Consider the following 16,435-nt stretch of genomic DNA (forward strand, 5'->3'; position numbering starts at 1 on the left):
ATTCAAATTATTTGCGATCCCCAAACTGACTCAAATGATTCGCAAACCCGCTATGAACTCCCGAACATAGAACTGATTCGCGATCCCGCTCCTAACCCCCGAACTGACTAAAATGATTCGCGGACCCCCTCCGAACCGCTCCGAACTCTCGAATTGATTCAAATGATCCGCGAAGCCGCTCCGAACTCCCGAACTGATTCAAATGATTAGCGATCCCCAAACTGACTCAAATGATTCGCAAACCCGCTCCGAACTCCCGAACTGACTCAAAGGATTCGCGATCCCGCTCCGAACCAAACTGACTCACATGATTCGCGATCCCCATAACTGACTCAAATGATTCGCGAACATGTTCGCGAACCCGCTCCGAACTCTCGAATTGATTCAAATGATCCGCGAAGCCGCTTCGAACTCCCGAACTGACTCAAATGATTTTCGATCCCGCTCCGAACTCCCAAACTGACTCAAATGATTCGCGATCTCCATAACTGACTCAAATGATTCGCGATCCCGCTACGAACTCCCGAACTGACTCAATCTGCCTAGGGCACCAACTCCCAGAGGGGGCACCAACCCAGTTGCTCCAAAAAAAAAAAAAAAAAAAGAAAAAAAAAACCTTGCTCCATTCTCCCATCCGCGCTCGCACCTCATGTTTGCGGCTGAATGTTCATAATTGATGGATGAATCCAATCCAGCGAAGAGAAAAGAAAACTAAAAGTAATTTTTTTTTTACACAATTACAATTACGTGTCTTTTATTGCCTTTTCTTTGTTTAAAAACTCCAAGATGAAGCAGGTCGACAAATAAATTGATCAACTTCTGTCAGCTTGCTGAACAAAACACTTTACTTTATTTGGATGATCGAACATACCTGTTCCTGTTGACATTTCGTTCGTTTCCGCTTTTCATTTTAGTTCCTTGAACCGGTTCAGAGCCCTGCCTTCAATACCATCCACAGAACTACATTAGCATTTCTAAACATCTAAAATATACACTTTCTCTTATATGTTCATATGCATTTAAATCTAAGATATTAAATATATTACATTTGTCAGCTACCCATAGAATTAAATGCTTCTTGTTTCTTGAATCCATTACAAGTAAACAAGGAGCCAAAAACATTAACAGCAACATTAAGTTTATTTCTGTTTTGTGAATATTTTCCTTGAAATATGGAGATGTACATTTGGAAAGTAAGAGTGAAATAAAATGAGAAGGAAAACACGAATTCCAGTAGTACACGGTTTAAAAACACATTATTTGACTGAAAGCAAATTTTAAAACACCATTATTATTATTATTCTAGTGCTTGTGAGGTTTTTTGAATATTAGATTTGTGTCGGAATGATGGCGTTCTAATTCAAACAATCTTCCAACATAAAGAACACCAGCCTGGAGTAAACACTAAAAGACAACTCTGAAAAGAGTGATCCAGACTGTTGTCGAACAGAACATTTCAACAATAAGGTACCGAAAGGCACGTCAAAGGTGCTTGAACGACAAGTGCATTCAGTTGACACGTTAAAACTCAGACAGGGACTTAAATGTGACTGAACGTCTCATTAAAGTGTACTAAAACTTCAGCAACAGCTTTCAAAGTACAGAAAATGTCCTAATCTGAGAAATAAGTAAATCATGTCCTTTGTAATATAACATACAATGTTATTTTAGGTAAAGAGAGTATATTAGTCTTTTAAATTAAAATCATTTGCAGCTAAATTGCAGAATCTTTAATATTAAGATCATTTTCTATTATCCTCCAAAGTGTTTCTTCCTTTATTAGCTGGTCTGCTTATTTCGTTTTTAAGGAATAAATCACCATAAAATAAAATTTTGCTGAAAACCTGTTCACCTTCTGGCCATCTAAGATAAAGATTAGTTTTTTGTTTGTTTGTTTGTTTGTTTGTTTGTTTGTTTTTCCCCATTTAGACAGATTTGGAGAAATGTAGCATTCCATCACTCCTCTGCAGTGAATGGGTGCCGTCAGAACGAGAGTCCAAACAGCTGATAAAAACATCACAATAATCCACAGCACTCCAGTCCATCAGTTAACATCTTGTGAAGTCAAAAGCCGCTTGTTTATAAGAAACAAGGAAATTTTATAATTAAAATATACTTGTTTAGAGTATATTTTAAAATATACAACCACATATTTGTTTAGAGATTTTACGGACTGTTTTCACTTGTAAATTATGCTGGATCTCTGCATACTTCTCTCCTGATCCAGACAAGTATTTTTCACTGGACAGAGGACTTAACTTAAAGTTAAAACATCTTAATGAAGGATTTGTTTCTTATAAACATGCAGCTTTTGGCATCACAAGATAGTAATGGATGGACTGCAGGAATGTGTATTATTGTGATGTTTTTATCAGCTGTTTGGACTCTCATTCCGACGGCACCCATTCACTGCAGAGCATCCATTGGTGAGACACTGATGCAATGCTACATTTCTTCAAATCTGATGATGACACAAACTTTTCAATCAAATTTTCATTTTTCGGGTGAACATATCCTTAAATTATGGTTCAGCATCACCTTGTCAACCTCGAATTTCCTTCAGATACAAAAAGAAGAAAACAGCAACACAGAGAATGTAAAAGTCTAAAACACCAGTTTGAAATGCACGTAACACGTAAGCTTCAAATGCGCGCTGTCCACTGTCTCTACAGGACGACCGAAGCTGCTTTATACAAACGAAATGGTACTGGCCGTAAATGACAAAGTGCTTCACTCTGAGGAATGGTGACTGGAGTATTAAGAAGACCCTGTTCTAAACCGGTAGGACGATGCATGCGGCTGGATGAACTAGAGTGCTTTTAAACATCTGAACAGACACTACACAGTCTGGAAGCTTCATATTTGGTCCACTACACCCAAAACCAGGAGACTACGTTGGCTGAAGAGGGACATTCCCATGACAAGGCGATGAGAAAACGTATTTAACCTACTGAGCTGATCATGACAACTGTTCACTGTCGAAAACAAAGTTAACAAGGTCCGTGACTCCAGTGAACTCTTCCTCATCCTCATCCTCATCATCCTGAGCTGCGGCCCTCAGTGGGACCAAGCCGTTGTGCCTGACGGGACCTCGAGAACCCGCTCTGTGCTTCCACCGGACTCTTCCTCGTCTGTTCTCCTCTTCCTCCTCTTCTTCGTCTGTTTCGATGCGGTTCGACCTCTTGCGAAGAGGCGGTTCGTCTTCCTCAGAGTCCTCTGTTTCTCCTCCATCCTCCTCCTCCTTGTCTTCACTGGAGCTTCTCTGCAGTCTCTGTTTTTCTCGTTTGTGCCTGTGTTTGGACTCTTCCCTTGATGAATTACACTTGCGTCCTTTTTCAGATCTTTGAAGCGATTTCTTTGGCTCTTTAGAAGGTATGGACTCTGGACATACAGGAGGAGAAGAAAACTGTTTTCATTTTTTGTTGTAATTAAACCGTATAGCTAACAGTGAGCTAATACTTATATTTAGTGACAAAATGATGGGAATTACAAAAAAAAAAAGTTCTAAGGGATGCATTGTTTCATTTCATCATCTATTTTGCGGAAAAAAAAAAGTTTTGCCATAAATAAATCATCATAGTGAGCACTATGAGTTCAAGCAAGAACACACCACTACGTACAGGAAAACCAAAAATATCTTACAATATATATTTAAGAATTAAATAACAAACAAATGAAAAAAAAAAAAAATAGGGGGTACAATCTGCAAATCAGTGGTCTTTGATGTCTAAATATATACTAAAATGAAAAACATAGTAAAACTAAGTAATTATGAAACAAAATATGCCTTCAAGCATTGGATTTTAAATTACTCATAATGAAAATAAATACATTTGATATATTTCAATATTGCATATTTTAAAAAACATGTATTTAAAATAATCTGATTTTTTTTCAAATATTTTATAAACAAAACACAAAAGTGAGTGGTTTTTACATTTTCTGATACATTTGCCTGAGGAAGGTCTATTGACTGTAATGTTGATAATAAAACTTTGAGTTGTGTGCAGGATCTATAATTTTTTGGAGACTATATTGGGTTTTTATCCGTCATATCTTCGAATAACTTGGGTGTGTGAGACACTTGTATTTTCTATTATTTATGTATAAACAAAAGGTGGATCATTTCGAGGTGAATATTGTCTTGTAATATGAAATCCCCTCAAAATATAAAACATTAAATATTACTCAAACAAAATATAGAACATTCATTCAATAAAAAAAAAATAGCTATACTTATTGTTAGGGATGCACCAATAGGATTTTTGGGGGTTGATACTTAACACTTATTGACCGATACCGATATTTTCACTTCCTCTCTTATTTAAAGCATCAAAATAGACATTATTTTGATCATGTTTTAAATCAGCAAAGTTCAAAACACCAAAAACAAATTATACTAGCAGTTTTATTGCTGCATCATCAAATAATTTCTAATGAACATGGATTGGCTCCATTAAACATTCAGCAGGCCTACATAAATACAACAAAACAGTTTTCAGGTACAGAAATAAAGTAAACAAATGCAAAATAACTCTTTACTGTATAAATTAAATGCATATCCTTTTTTATTGTAACAGACTTTATTATGATTAATCTTCTAATTGGTTTTTCTAAACATTTTAATATTTTTTGTAAGTTTAAATATCTGTTGATATGTGTTAATGCTGTGTTTTGTTTAGCTCTTTATGGTAAAAAAAGAGCGCAATAAACGTAATAAAACATTAGTAAATTTTGGTCATCGTTCAGATGAGGTCCGCTACACTTACGAAATTGGCAAGTTATTTCGTCAAAAATAGTGTGCAATCTTTTGTAATTTGTTTAGCATTAAAGTGCAGACAGCAATGCTAGGATTATACAGCTCTGTGCCTTTTAATACATTTAATCAATAAACCATCAATTTGTTATATCGGACTTTTCCTTATATAACCGATATGCCGATAAATTGAGGAAAAATCGGCCGATATATCGGTGCATCCCTACTCATTGTCTTTGGTCAGTTTTGATCAAACTCAAGATCTCTGGGTCATATCAGAGCACTAGCACACATGGCTAAGGCTCAGATGACATTGGCATAAATAACCATTTGAAACGTGCTCACCTTCACTGTTGGAGCTGGACAGCCGTCGACGGTGAGGAAGAGAGGAGTGTTTCTGACCGGACGCCTTCTGTGACCCTTCAGACTCTGACGTCTCATAGTAGTTGACATGAGAGTTCTGACGCCGTCGTGGACGCCTTCTATTCACGTCCACGTCGCTGTCGCTGAACTCGTTAGAGCCTTCGGTTTCTACCAGATCAACACAAAAAGTAAAAACCATAAGAATGCAATGTGAAACATCAAATGAGGCTCTGTTACAAAACCTAGTGACCTTCCCTAGACGGCCTTCCTCCAAAAACAGAAGGAGCTAAATATGAATTATATAAGGTTCTTTTGTCATTCATAAACTCATTTTCTGATAGCCACTTCCCCTTCAGTGTGAAGTTCATACTACAAACCTTTATAGATTAGAGCATAGGTACGAGATATAGGACGCACCTGACATGTTATTCATTTAGGATATGAATGGATATAAAAACTCAAACAGACCCATTTCCTCTTCTTCCTCCTCCTCTTCCTCAGAGTCTAGCATGTCTTCTTCTTCTGAGGAACCTCTTCGTCGGTCAGGAGGTCTGCGTCTGCTCCTCCTGGTTCTCTGGGAGCGAGCGCTTCTTCCTGTTCTCCTGGAGGACGGTTGATTTTCGGCGGCACTTTCACCGCTGCCCCATTCACTCGCATCATAAGAGCCCACGTCACCGTCAGACGCACCGTCTCCCGAAGCCACAAAATCCTCCTCCTCCATGCTAGCAACATAGAAATTAAAACAAAATCATGCTTTTGTTCAGCAAGGATGCATTAAATGGATTAAAAGTGACAGTAAAGACATTTGTAATGTTATAAAAGACTTTGATTACAAATGGAAGCTGTTCTTTTGAACTTTCCTTTTGCTGTTTTCATCATTGATAATAATCAGAAATGTTTCTTAAGCAGTAAATCAGCATATTACAATGATTTCTGAAGATCATGTGACAATGAAGACTGGAGAAATGATGCTGAAAATACAGTAATAAATTACAATTTAGAATATTTTAAAAGAGCTTTATGACAGAGATCTACTTCACAAACGAATAAAATAATATTTTACCAATTTTTTTCAATCAAATAAATACAACCTGGATGAGCATTAAAGACTTTATTTTTTTTAATAAAGTAAACACTAATAAATATATTTTACTGACACTTAGCTTTAAGGACTAAACTAAAAAGTTTTTTAAATTATTATCATGAAAATCAAACATTTTGAGTGCAACTCTTATCCTCAGGAGATAGATAAATAAATGTAATATATAAATAAATTTATATAAATAAATGTAATACAGTCCTTTTAAATGTATAATTTACGACATTACAACACAAAATACTGTAATGATTGACAATTACAAGAGTGATGATTATTAGATCAATGTAAGTTAAGTAGTACAACAAATACTGCCATGATGTACAAATAAATTATAAATTATGTATAATAAATAAATAATATTTATTATTTATAATATAAATAATAAATTATGCATTACAGTAAAAGGAATTTTGGAGAACATTTTTGGTGTTTAATTATCATGCAAAAAATCATAACAGTCCTAAAAATATGAAAATACTGACTTATTTCCTTTGATTTCGGGGGAAAAAATGCAGAGCGCCAGTTCTTGACAAATTCTGTGAAATTCATAGTCTATCCTATAAACGTATTTATTTTATAAGGCTTACGATCTGTATGAATGCTTTCCTTTCTAACATTTTATGGCTATTTTATTGTCTTTTGTCTAACAGTTTTTGTGTTTTTTTTTTTTCGGGTTGTAATTAATGGTGCTTATATAAAAAGAATTGCCATTGCCACCCATAGAATATTTGGATATTCTAGTATATTAGTTTATTTGTGAATGAGATATGTTATATTTTGAAGAAATGGTATAAAATCCATCTGTTTTTTGATTCCCTGGTATTGTAAATATTCTAGTGTGTGTTGACACACACCTGTCACTGAGCTGGAACTCGTCCTCGCTCTCCTCCTCATCCAGCGTACTGTCACTGTCCAGGTCATTGAGTCTCCGGCGTTTCCTCTTGCGCGGGGCGGGAGCTTTCACCGGCCGTCGACTCTCTCGGCTCACCGCGCTCCTCTGCTGATTCGTGACCGGCGCCGTAGGTTCACCATGACCAGTGCCTGCAGTCAATTCAATATGTAACCAAAAACATACGAGTGACCCTGGAGCACAAAACCAGTCCATTTTTGGAAATTGAGGTTTATACATCATCTGAAAGCTGAATAAATAAGATTTCCAATGATGCATGTTTGTTACGATCTGACACTATATGTCTGAGATACAAATATTTGAAAATCTGGAATCTGAGGGTGCAAAAAAATTCTAAATATTGAGAAAATTTCCTTTTAAAGTTCATAGCAATGCAAATTACTAATCAAAAATTCAGTTTTTATATATTTATAATAGGAAATTTACTAAATATCTTCATGGAACATGATCTTTACTTAATATTTTAATGATTTTTGGCATTAAAGAAAAATTGATCATTTTGACCCATACAATTTTTTTTGGCTATTGCTACAAATATACCCCAGGGACCAACCTCCTCCTTCTGGATCTTGAACGTCTTCCTCTATTGCTTCATCAATGGCTTCATCGAAATCATCAAATCTGGTCGTTAGTGAGAAGAAGATCAAGAATTAGTCAGACTTCAGATATCTTAGAGTTTATTTCTACAAGAAATGTTGATTACCTATAACTGATGGATTTCCTCGTCCTAGTCGATCGCCTGCCTAGATTCTTACTCTTCTTAACATCTTTTTTCTTCTCTGTCAAGCTTTCCTCTCCATCACCGTCCTGACATGATAAAGAGGAGTTCATTTAAAACCAAATAAAGCTGATTCAGACATCTTATTAGCTTAAAGTATTTAATTAATATATGATTAATTCATTTAATTATAGCATAGTATACTATGGCTTAATTTACTGAAGTATTCTATGGTATATAATAAGTTTTTTTACACTATGGTACATTATAGCATAGCACATTATGTTATAGGAAATTACAGTATGCAACATTCTACAATAATACATTATAATACAATAATATAAAATTACTGATTTATGTTCAATTGATGCTACACATAATTTACTATAGTATACTGTTGTATAGAATGAGGTACTATACAGTATGAAACAGTACAGCATAAACATTATGTTATTGGAAAGTACAGTATTCGAAATGGTATAATAATATGATTCAATATAATAACTAATTTATGTTTATTTAATTTAGAAGTAGCATAGCCTATTATAATGGAGGATGAGAAATTACTTAAGTATAAATAAGTAAATAAATAAATACATAAATGCAGAAATAAATAAATTAATTTAGAAATGCATAAACAAATAAATAAAAAAATAATGAATTAAATGCAGAAAAAAGTAAATTAATGTAGAAATACATAAATGAATGAATAAATTAAATGTTGAAATAAAATAAATACAAATAAATGAATGAATAAATCAATGCAGAAATGCATAAATTAATGAATATATAATTTTGTCAAAAGTGTCATTTTTAATTGTCTTTTTTTTTGTACCATTTGTGTTAAACTACATTTATTTCAAAATGTATTTATATATTTCTACATTTATTTATTTTTACATTTGTACATTTATTTATTTCATTTATTTTATTTCGTTATCGTTAAGGCAGTACAGTATACAGTATAGCACAGCACATATTGTTATAGGAAAGTATGGCACATTACAGCATAATATAATATATAATAATTGTATATTTAATTTAAAAATAGCACAGCATACTAAGGTGTAGTTTACTATAGTATAAAATAGTACAGCTGGAGCACAAAAGCAGTCTTAAGTCACAGGGTTAGGTGACCAACTCTAACCTAAAATCATTAGGATATTAAATAAAGATCATGTTCCATGAAGATATTTTCTAAATTTCCTACTGTAAATATATCAAAACATAATTTTTGATTAGTAATATGCATTGCTAAGAACTTCATTTGGACAACTTTAAAGGCGATTTTCTCAATATTTAGATTTTCTGGCATCCTCAGATTCCAGATTTTCAGATAGTTGTATCTCAGCCAAATATTGTACGATCATAATAAACCATAAATCAATTGTAATGTTATTTATTCAGCTTTCAGAAGATGTATAAATCTCAATTTTGAACAATTTACCCTTATGACTGGTTATGCGCTCCAGGGTCACACAATATAGTATAGTATAGTATAGTATAGTATAATATAATATAATATAATATAATATAATATAATATAATATAATATAATATAATATAATATAATATAATATAATATAATATAATATAATATAATATAATATAATATAATATAATATAATATAATATAATATAATATAATATAATATAATGTAATGGTTGCATACTCACTGGGGTGGGTATAATGTTCTCCACGCTGATACCTACATACACTAACCGCTCACGTCTGAAAGAGACAAAACAAGAAACATAACTCAGAATCACATAAGGCTACTCATCACTGATGATGATTCATGATGAGAGTGTTTATGATGTGTGTAACATGTGTCGGTATTCGGTCATGCGATATATCACGATAATGAATATGCATGATATTTTTTATCATGGGCACTTTAAAATACAGAGAATAATTATTTCTTAAATATTATTCTGAATTTTTAATGCATTTTAACAATACTTTTCAAATCAACTGGTCACAATGCGCAACACATCTGTATGCTGCATCAAAGACTGTTTCTGAAATGTATTTAATGTATTTAAATAGCTATTCAGATTTTTGTATTCACTATGGTGTTAATCAAAGCGTCAAATACTTGAATACTTAGACTTAATAGGCCATTTATTTTCAAACTTTATATATATAATATAAATAAATCAGTGACTACAACACGCCCTAGATCACACTTTACATTAGGGCTTCATTATATGTCATAATGTAAACATGAACAGCCAATGAAAAATTCTTCTTAACATTTATTAATCTTAGGTAATTCCAATATTTAACACATTGTTAAAATCAAAAGTTGCCCTTGTGTTATTTAGAGCTATTATGAACTGAGAGTGAAAGATTAATAACTTCTGTAGCATATGTAGGTATTGCTCATTGTGAAGGTTAACTAATAATATCTTATTGTAAAGTGATACCTATTGGTCTTTATTATTCTTTTGCACTTTAATCTGTGTAAAATGTTTTAAATGTATGCATTTTTTGTGTATTGCTTTATTGTAGGCCTATTAAAATTTTCAGTTATTTTTGTTTTAAAAAAAAAAATTTAACCGGTAACTGCAACTAAATTTTTATATTGTGATAATACCGTATACCGTGATAAAAGTTGAAAATTGCATCTCCCTAGATGTGTGTGCAGTGTGTGTGTGTGTGTGTGTGTGTGTGTATTTACACCTTCGTTCAGCTCTCTCTTTCTTCTTCAAAGCCGTGTCCAGATTCTGAAGCTGTTCTTCAAGCCTCTCACAGAGAAGCTTCTGTGAATGACAAGAGCATATAGTACATGAGTACAGCTCACACACACACACACACACACACACACACACACACACACACACACACACACACACAGAGACCGAAGCCCTTACATGCTGGCAGGGAGGACAGAACCATTCTCCATCAGGAATGATCATTAGAGGAGGTCTCAGACAGGCCGTGTGATAGCCGCTGTCACACATGTCACAAAGAAGGATCTGGGACAAACATACAAGAATATTTAAGAATATTAAATCAGCAAATAGTATTAGTTATGTCTCTTTTTAAAATATTATCTATGCCATTTGATGGACAATATTAAGTCTCATCTTGTAGCTTGAATCATTTCAGAAGCATCTGTGCCATTTGATATTCTTTTTATACAGAATTAAATGAATATTATAAGCTGAATAATTCCTTATGTCTGCTGTTGGAGCTGGAGTCTAAGAAATCATTCACGATAAGTATGTTTTATTTTGTATTTTTTATTAATTTATTTACTCACTTACTTTAATCTTTTAAAGTGCTTTGCCTCCCAGGCAAAAAAATTAATAAAAAATATGGGTGATAATCAGTGTTATTTTAGAACTATTTATATACTATTATATTAGTTATGAATATTTTATTAGATTTTATTAAGTTTTTGTTATTTTAATTTACTTTTAATTTTTTTTAATATTTTCAGTACTTCAGACTTATTTTATTTTAATTCGTTTTAGTTGTAGTTAACAATATCAATCATATTGTATAGCAATGTGTTAAAAAACACGTAGAAACATTCTAGTACTGAGTTTCACATGAGCAAGCTCCACTCATGATGCCATTTGATATTTGTGAGTCCTAGACAACTCTCCCTTTTGAGACATTCACTCGATTTATAACCAAAAGTAGTCATCTGAATTGATGAACGATAACTCACTAGTTCTGGGTGGTTGGCGAGCCCACAGTGTTTACAAGCATCTTCCGGTGGAATCTCATTGGATTGGTCCGATTCGGTCTCACTCTTGTGGTCTCCTTTCTCTGATGTGTTATCTTCATTGTTTGCGGATTTGTCGTCGGCCATTTCTTCTTCCCGCTCCTGAGCTCCTTTGGATTTGCAATTTCTCGTCCGAATTTTTGACCAACATTTCCGCCGGTGTCGCCGTTTGGCCTAGAAGAGTCAAAAGAACCGTTTGCGTGAATAAAAGCATTCTGTAAAACTCGTTGATATGGATATAAAAAGCTTTCATGTTACCTTAAAAGTCTTGGGGTGTACGTCTGTGTCCTCTTTTATGTGCATCTCCTTCTTGGATTGAATTTTCGCCTCTTCGTCTTCCATGCACTCCTCTTCCTCCGGAGCTGCTGAGGAGGCTGAAAGTTTCCCGTCTTGTTTCCTATCCCGACTATCTGCCACTTTGGGGCTGGGCTTGCAGATTCTGGCAGATCTCCGCAGGGATCTCCGATTGCTGGTTTCCGACTCCTCTGCGTCCTTGTTCTGGAGTTCAGGCGTTCGTCTGTGAAGCGGGATCTTAATCTTCAGGCGAATCCCTTCCTTCTGAAGTTCTGACGATACCTCTTCGTCATCGTTGGGTACGATTTTATCAGCATCCTTTTCCAAAAACTCTCCCATCCTCGATGCATTTTGCCCATCTTCTTTTGCTCGCAGCTTGGATTTGGTCTTTTGTAACCGTCTCTTTCTTGAGCTTTTCAGACTTTTGTCTTTGCTGACATCCTCAAACTCAACATCGTTTTTTTCTTCGGCTGACAAACCAGCCGTCTTGCTTTTGAGTTCTTCGTCGTCCTCGTCAGCTTTTTCCACCTTTTCCGCAACTGAAGTGGTCTCTTCAGTCGTTGGCGACCCCTCAACAAGGTTTGACGCTTTCGCAGACACATCTGGGATCTTACCGCAAACATCTTTTAACAAACCCTCAGGGATGCTACAAGGAAGAGGACCGTTGTCTGCTTGAACCGTGGATTTCCCAACAAGGACAGACTGTCTTACACTATCTGTGCCTCCAACTTCAGTCTTCACGACATTCCCATTTCCGTGATGACCATTTGAAGAACTATCGACTTCATTCAATGGCTTTTTACACTCAATGGGACCTTTGATAACACCTGTGTAGTGTTCCCGTGCTGCCATTTGGTCAACCTTTGGCTCTTGGCTTACAGGGATGATAGCCATCGGTCGTTTCTCCTCGTCATTTGGGTATTCTCTTCCGATTTGCTGCTCCCTCAGTATCAAGACAGAAGGATTGCGAACGATTATACCTCCTGTGCTGATGCTACCGTTGCTGTTAAGGTTGTTGTTGCAGTGATTGACGCTGCTGTAGTAATTGCTCACACTCCTTTTCAGCTCCCTCTTCTTCAGTGGTATTTTAGCCTGTTGATCGCTCTTTATAACTCTAGCCACGTTCTCAAACACCAGCTCTTTCTTGTCTTCGTGCGCCTCTGGTTTCACCGGCGGGTCGTGTTTGATGGAAGCTGGGGGCATGACGACGGAAATAGCGTTCCATGGTTTGGGACAATCTTTCGGTTCTTCTTTGAGGAGAGTTTTGATCGTACTAACCCTGTTGTCAATGACAACTCTGGGTTTAAGAGTTTCTGCGACTTTCTCTTCTTGCTCTGGTTTAATGGGATCCGCTGCTTCTTTCTTAATGGCTTTAGGAATTAACTCACTCTCGTTGGAATTGAAGGTGCTGTTGGTAAAATCTCCGGATACATGGTTCTTCACGTCTTCGGTCTCGCCTTGAAAATGAAAAAAAAAACAGAAGTACGTGAGAAACAGTTTTGTAAGTGAGAGTTTGGCTCTAACTACACATTTACTGTATAATTCAGAATCAGCTTAAAGCGTATAATTGAAATTATTTTCCCAATGAGTTTTACCTTTAACATCTTCTTTCTCCATACTTGGGCTGGTGGGACCGTCTTGCTTCTCTTGGTCCGTCGCGGCTGGATCGATCTTAGCTTTAAGCTGTTCTAGTGTATCTGCAAGATCATTCCTAGTCCTGTTTGGAAAAACATAAAAATGCATTTATTTTTCTTTGATAAGCTTGATTAAAGAAGATTTCACTCTTATGCTTAAGGGTTAAGCTTCTGAGAGAACACAAATAATGTAGTCCAAATTCATTTTGGTAAACAACATTCTGGTCTCCTCCCCACTAATAGCTCACCTTGCAATGCATTTCCACGAGGACCCATCCAAATCATCCTGTTCCTCAGAATAAACACGTATATTCTGATCTTGATCTGAATGGAACCAGTACAGAAGACCTTCCTTGTCTCTACCGATGGGCTGTAGACGCATCTTGTCCGGATCTTCCTCGTTAATTAACGTCTTAAACTTGAGATTGTCGTCAAACTGGCACTCGCACAAGTACTGTTAGAGAAATTACGAATAAAGGTGAATCTCACAATCGCAATAGATTTAGGGGTTAAATATGATGTGGACACATTCTTGACTGGTTTCTTTAAAAGCAATACAACTCGCCATCTAAATAAGTCAAACTCTATTGCTTGAGTACAGAAAATAAGTTGCTTTGGAAGTACTTACCTTTAAAATGCCAGTCTTACACTCTACTGTCATTTCCAGGTAGCTTTTTCTCTCCATTTCCCATGCCCAGGTGCTGTTAAATTCCTGGCACACCTACATCAACATGATTTCAACAAACAGATGCATTTGCATGGGCATATTTACACATACATATATTTACCAAAAAAAAAAAAAAAACACTTACCTTTACGAGATACTTCTCCCATCTGTCTGGTGTGACCGACTTCCCGATCTTCCGCAACAGTTTGACATGGAGCTCAATCAACGGCCGAGGAACTAAATTGTACAGAAATCAGAATTTCTATTATATTATCATTTGTAACATTAGCATGAATCTTCAGTTGGTGAGGGGGAAAAAACATGCTTGCAATACATTTAATATTTTCTTAAGTAATCACATTTAGACATTTTTATATGACCAAACACTTTTCATAAAACATGTTTATGCATGTAAATAACTCATAATGACATCACTTATTCTTTCTCTTACATTTTTGCTCGTTATTGTTTACCCCTTTCATTTATTCATTTAAATAAATGCTTTTAATGCCTTTTTACATACACAATTCTCCTAAATTTATTTATTTATTTACAACAAGCAAAAAACAGAAAACTTGTTATTACTTGTACTACTGTCTGTTCATCCAGGAACACTGGATGAACAATCCATTTGCACAATGAAATATTTTCTATGCACTTACTGTCCATTGCACTAGTGTAAATGATGTTCATAGTTTCTGCTCATAGTGTACATACACTTTTACATAATCCATCTGTATAGTATGTTCATAGTACACCTATCTGTATATCATGCTCATAGTATTTAAAATATGTAAATTATGTCCACAATGCTGCCTTATCTGTATAGTTTTTGTACATATTGTAGACCTTGTATATTCTGTACTCACTGCTTATTGCACTTCTGGTAAGATGCTAACTGCATTTCGTTGCCTTACACCTTACATGTGCGGTGACAATAACATTTAATCTAATCTAATCTAAATGACAACATTAGTGTGGTGGAGCTCGCATTCAGCTGTGGATATTTGACAAATGGATGTACGCAGTTAATACACTATTCAAAGGGGGCGGGGCGTAAACAATCGCATGTAAACAAATCTGTGCAGCGCTACTATTATTACAAACGTTACATTGTAACATAGGAAGTTTGACAGCGGCCTGCGCATGCGCACTGTGCGGCTACAGTCCCATAGGTGTTTATAATCTGAATGTAAATGTACTATCAGGCCAAGTGTCTCTCCATTTAATTGATGCTAACAGCTTTAGCGGTGCGTATAGTCAATGATAATCAAAGATTAGTGTTAAAAGGGGATTTTCCACTGGTTAAGGAGTGGACAAATCACACATGACTGCTTTCAAAAACACATCGCCAGTTCACATTCCGTTTTAAAAGCGTCAGGGACACGGTTCCCATCCAAACAAAGACTACGAGGACCCAACAATCCCAACTTTAAGTGACCAAACCCCTGATGGGGAAAGATGGGGAGCCTGTCCAGATAAACTCGTTCAGCTCACCCGCTGATGTCTCCTGTAGGTACCGCTCCAGTTGCGGGAACGACAGCTCGGGCAGATCCAGAACAGACCCGTAGCGCTCCAGAAACGAGCAGACCACCGCGAAACCGGGACTGACATCTGGAGGAAGAGCCGCTGTGGTGCCCAGAGCAGCCATCTTTCCTGGAGATGACGAACTGTGCTCTGCTTAGACCCAAAACTGCCCACAATACACCGCGACACCCACCCAGAGAGAGAGCATCATCCAGAGGGGCATCTACAAAGCCGCCGCCGCCATCGTCGTCATCATCATCACAACAATAAAGCGCTTCTTTAACATGCCGCCGTTTTATATATATATATTTTTTTAATTTTTAATTTAATTTTTTAATTTAATTTTTAATTTAATCGTGGTCGGGGTGAATAGTTAAATAAATAAACATTATATTTAAATCAAATAAATATTTTTTTACTTTGATTACAACACAGTTAAATATAACATGACGTCACACTTGTTTCCACAAACATTTTTCTTTTATAAACAAATCGTGTGTTTATTCATTACCAGGATGGAGAATAAAAAGTGATAGTGAGTTAATATTTTTTATAACAACATTCTATTAATTGATTATAACCGTGTAAAACAATTTTCTTACATATTATATTTATTCAAATAACAGTGCTTCTGATATGACGTTTACATATGCAATTCTCCTGATATGTAATAATAATGGATATGTTATTTATAAAAAGTCGTGGCAGCTCGGTTTAGGGGATGAGT

General features: G+C 35.5%; 1 protein-coding gene across 1 annotated transcript; it reads right to left on the reverse strand.

Moving 5' to 3' along the window:
- Positions 1-1,121: 1,121 nt before the first annotated feature.
- LOC127977298 (remodeling and spacing factor 1) lies at positions 1,122-15,958 on the reverse strand. The gene is made up of 16 exons (XM_052582129.1): positions 15,679-15,958; positions 14,327-14,418; positions 14,143-14,235; positions 13,763-13,968; positions 13,476-13,597; positions 11,845-13,337; positions 11,530-11,760; positions 10,724-10,828; positions 10,533-10,612; positions 9,524-9,578; positions 7,832-7,935; positions 7,682-7,749; positions 7,073-7,259; positions 5,588-5,841; positions 5,102-5,287; positions 1,122-3,381 (listed from the first exon to the last, which is right to left on the reverse strand). The coding sequence occupies exons 1-16, from the start codon at positions 15,830-15,832 to the stop codon at positions 2,960-2,962; spliced, it is 3,852 nt and encodes a 1,283-aa protein (XP_052438089.1). The 5' UTR covers positions 15,833-15,958; the 3' UTR covers positions 1,122-2,959.
- Positions 15,959-16,435: the final 477 nt, after the last annotated feature.

The sequence above is a fragment of the Carassius gibelio genome, chromosome B18 (assembly GCF_023724105.1).
Source record: "Carassius gibelio isolate Cgi1373 ecotype wild population from Czech Republic chromosome B18, carGib1.2-hapl.c, whole genome shotgun sequence".
Taxonomy (NCBI): domain Eukaryota; kingdom Metazoa; phylum Chordata; class Actinopteri; order Cypriniformes; family Cyprinidae; genus Carassius; species Carassius gibelio.

Coding starts and splice junctions, on each gene's coding strand:
- LOC127977298 (XM_052582129.1), bottom strand. CDS start 15,832: ATGGCTGCTCTGGGCACCACAGCGGCTCTTCCTCCAGATGTCAGTCCC. Junction 10,613..10,723: donor TCTGTCCTCCCTGCCAGCAT/GTAAGGGCTTCG, acceptor TGTCATTCACAG/AAGCTTCTCTGTGAGAGGCT. Junction 9,579..10,532: donor AAAGAGAGAGCTGAACGAAG/GTGTAAATACAC, acceptor TGTCTCTTTCAG/ACGTGAGCGGTTAGTGTATG.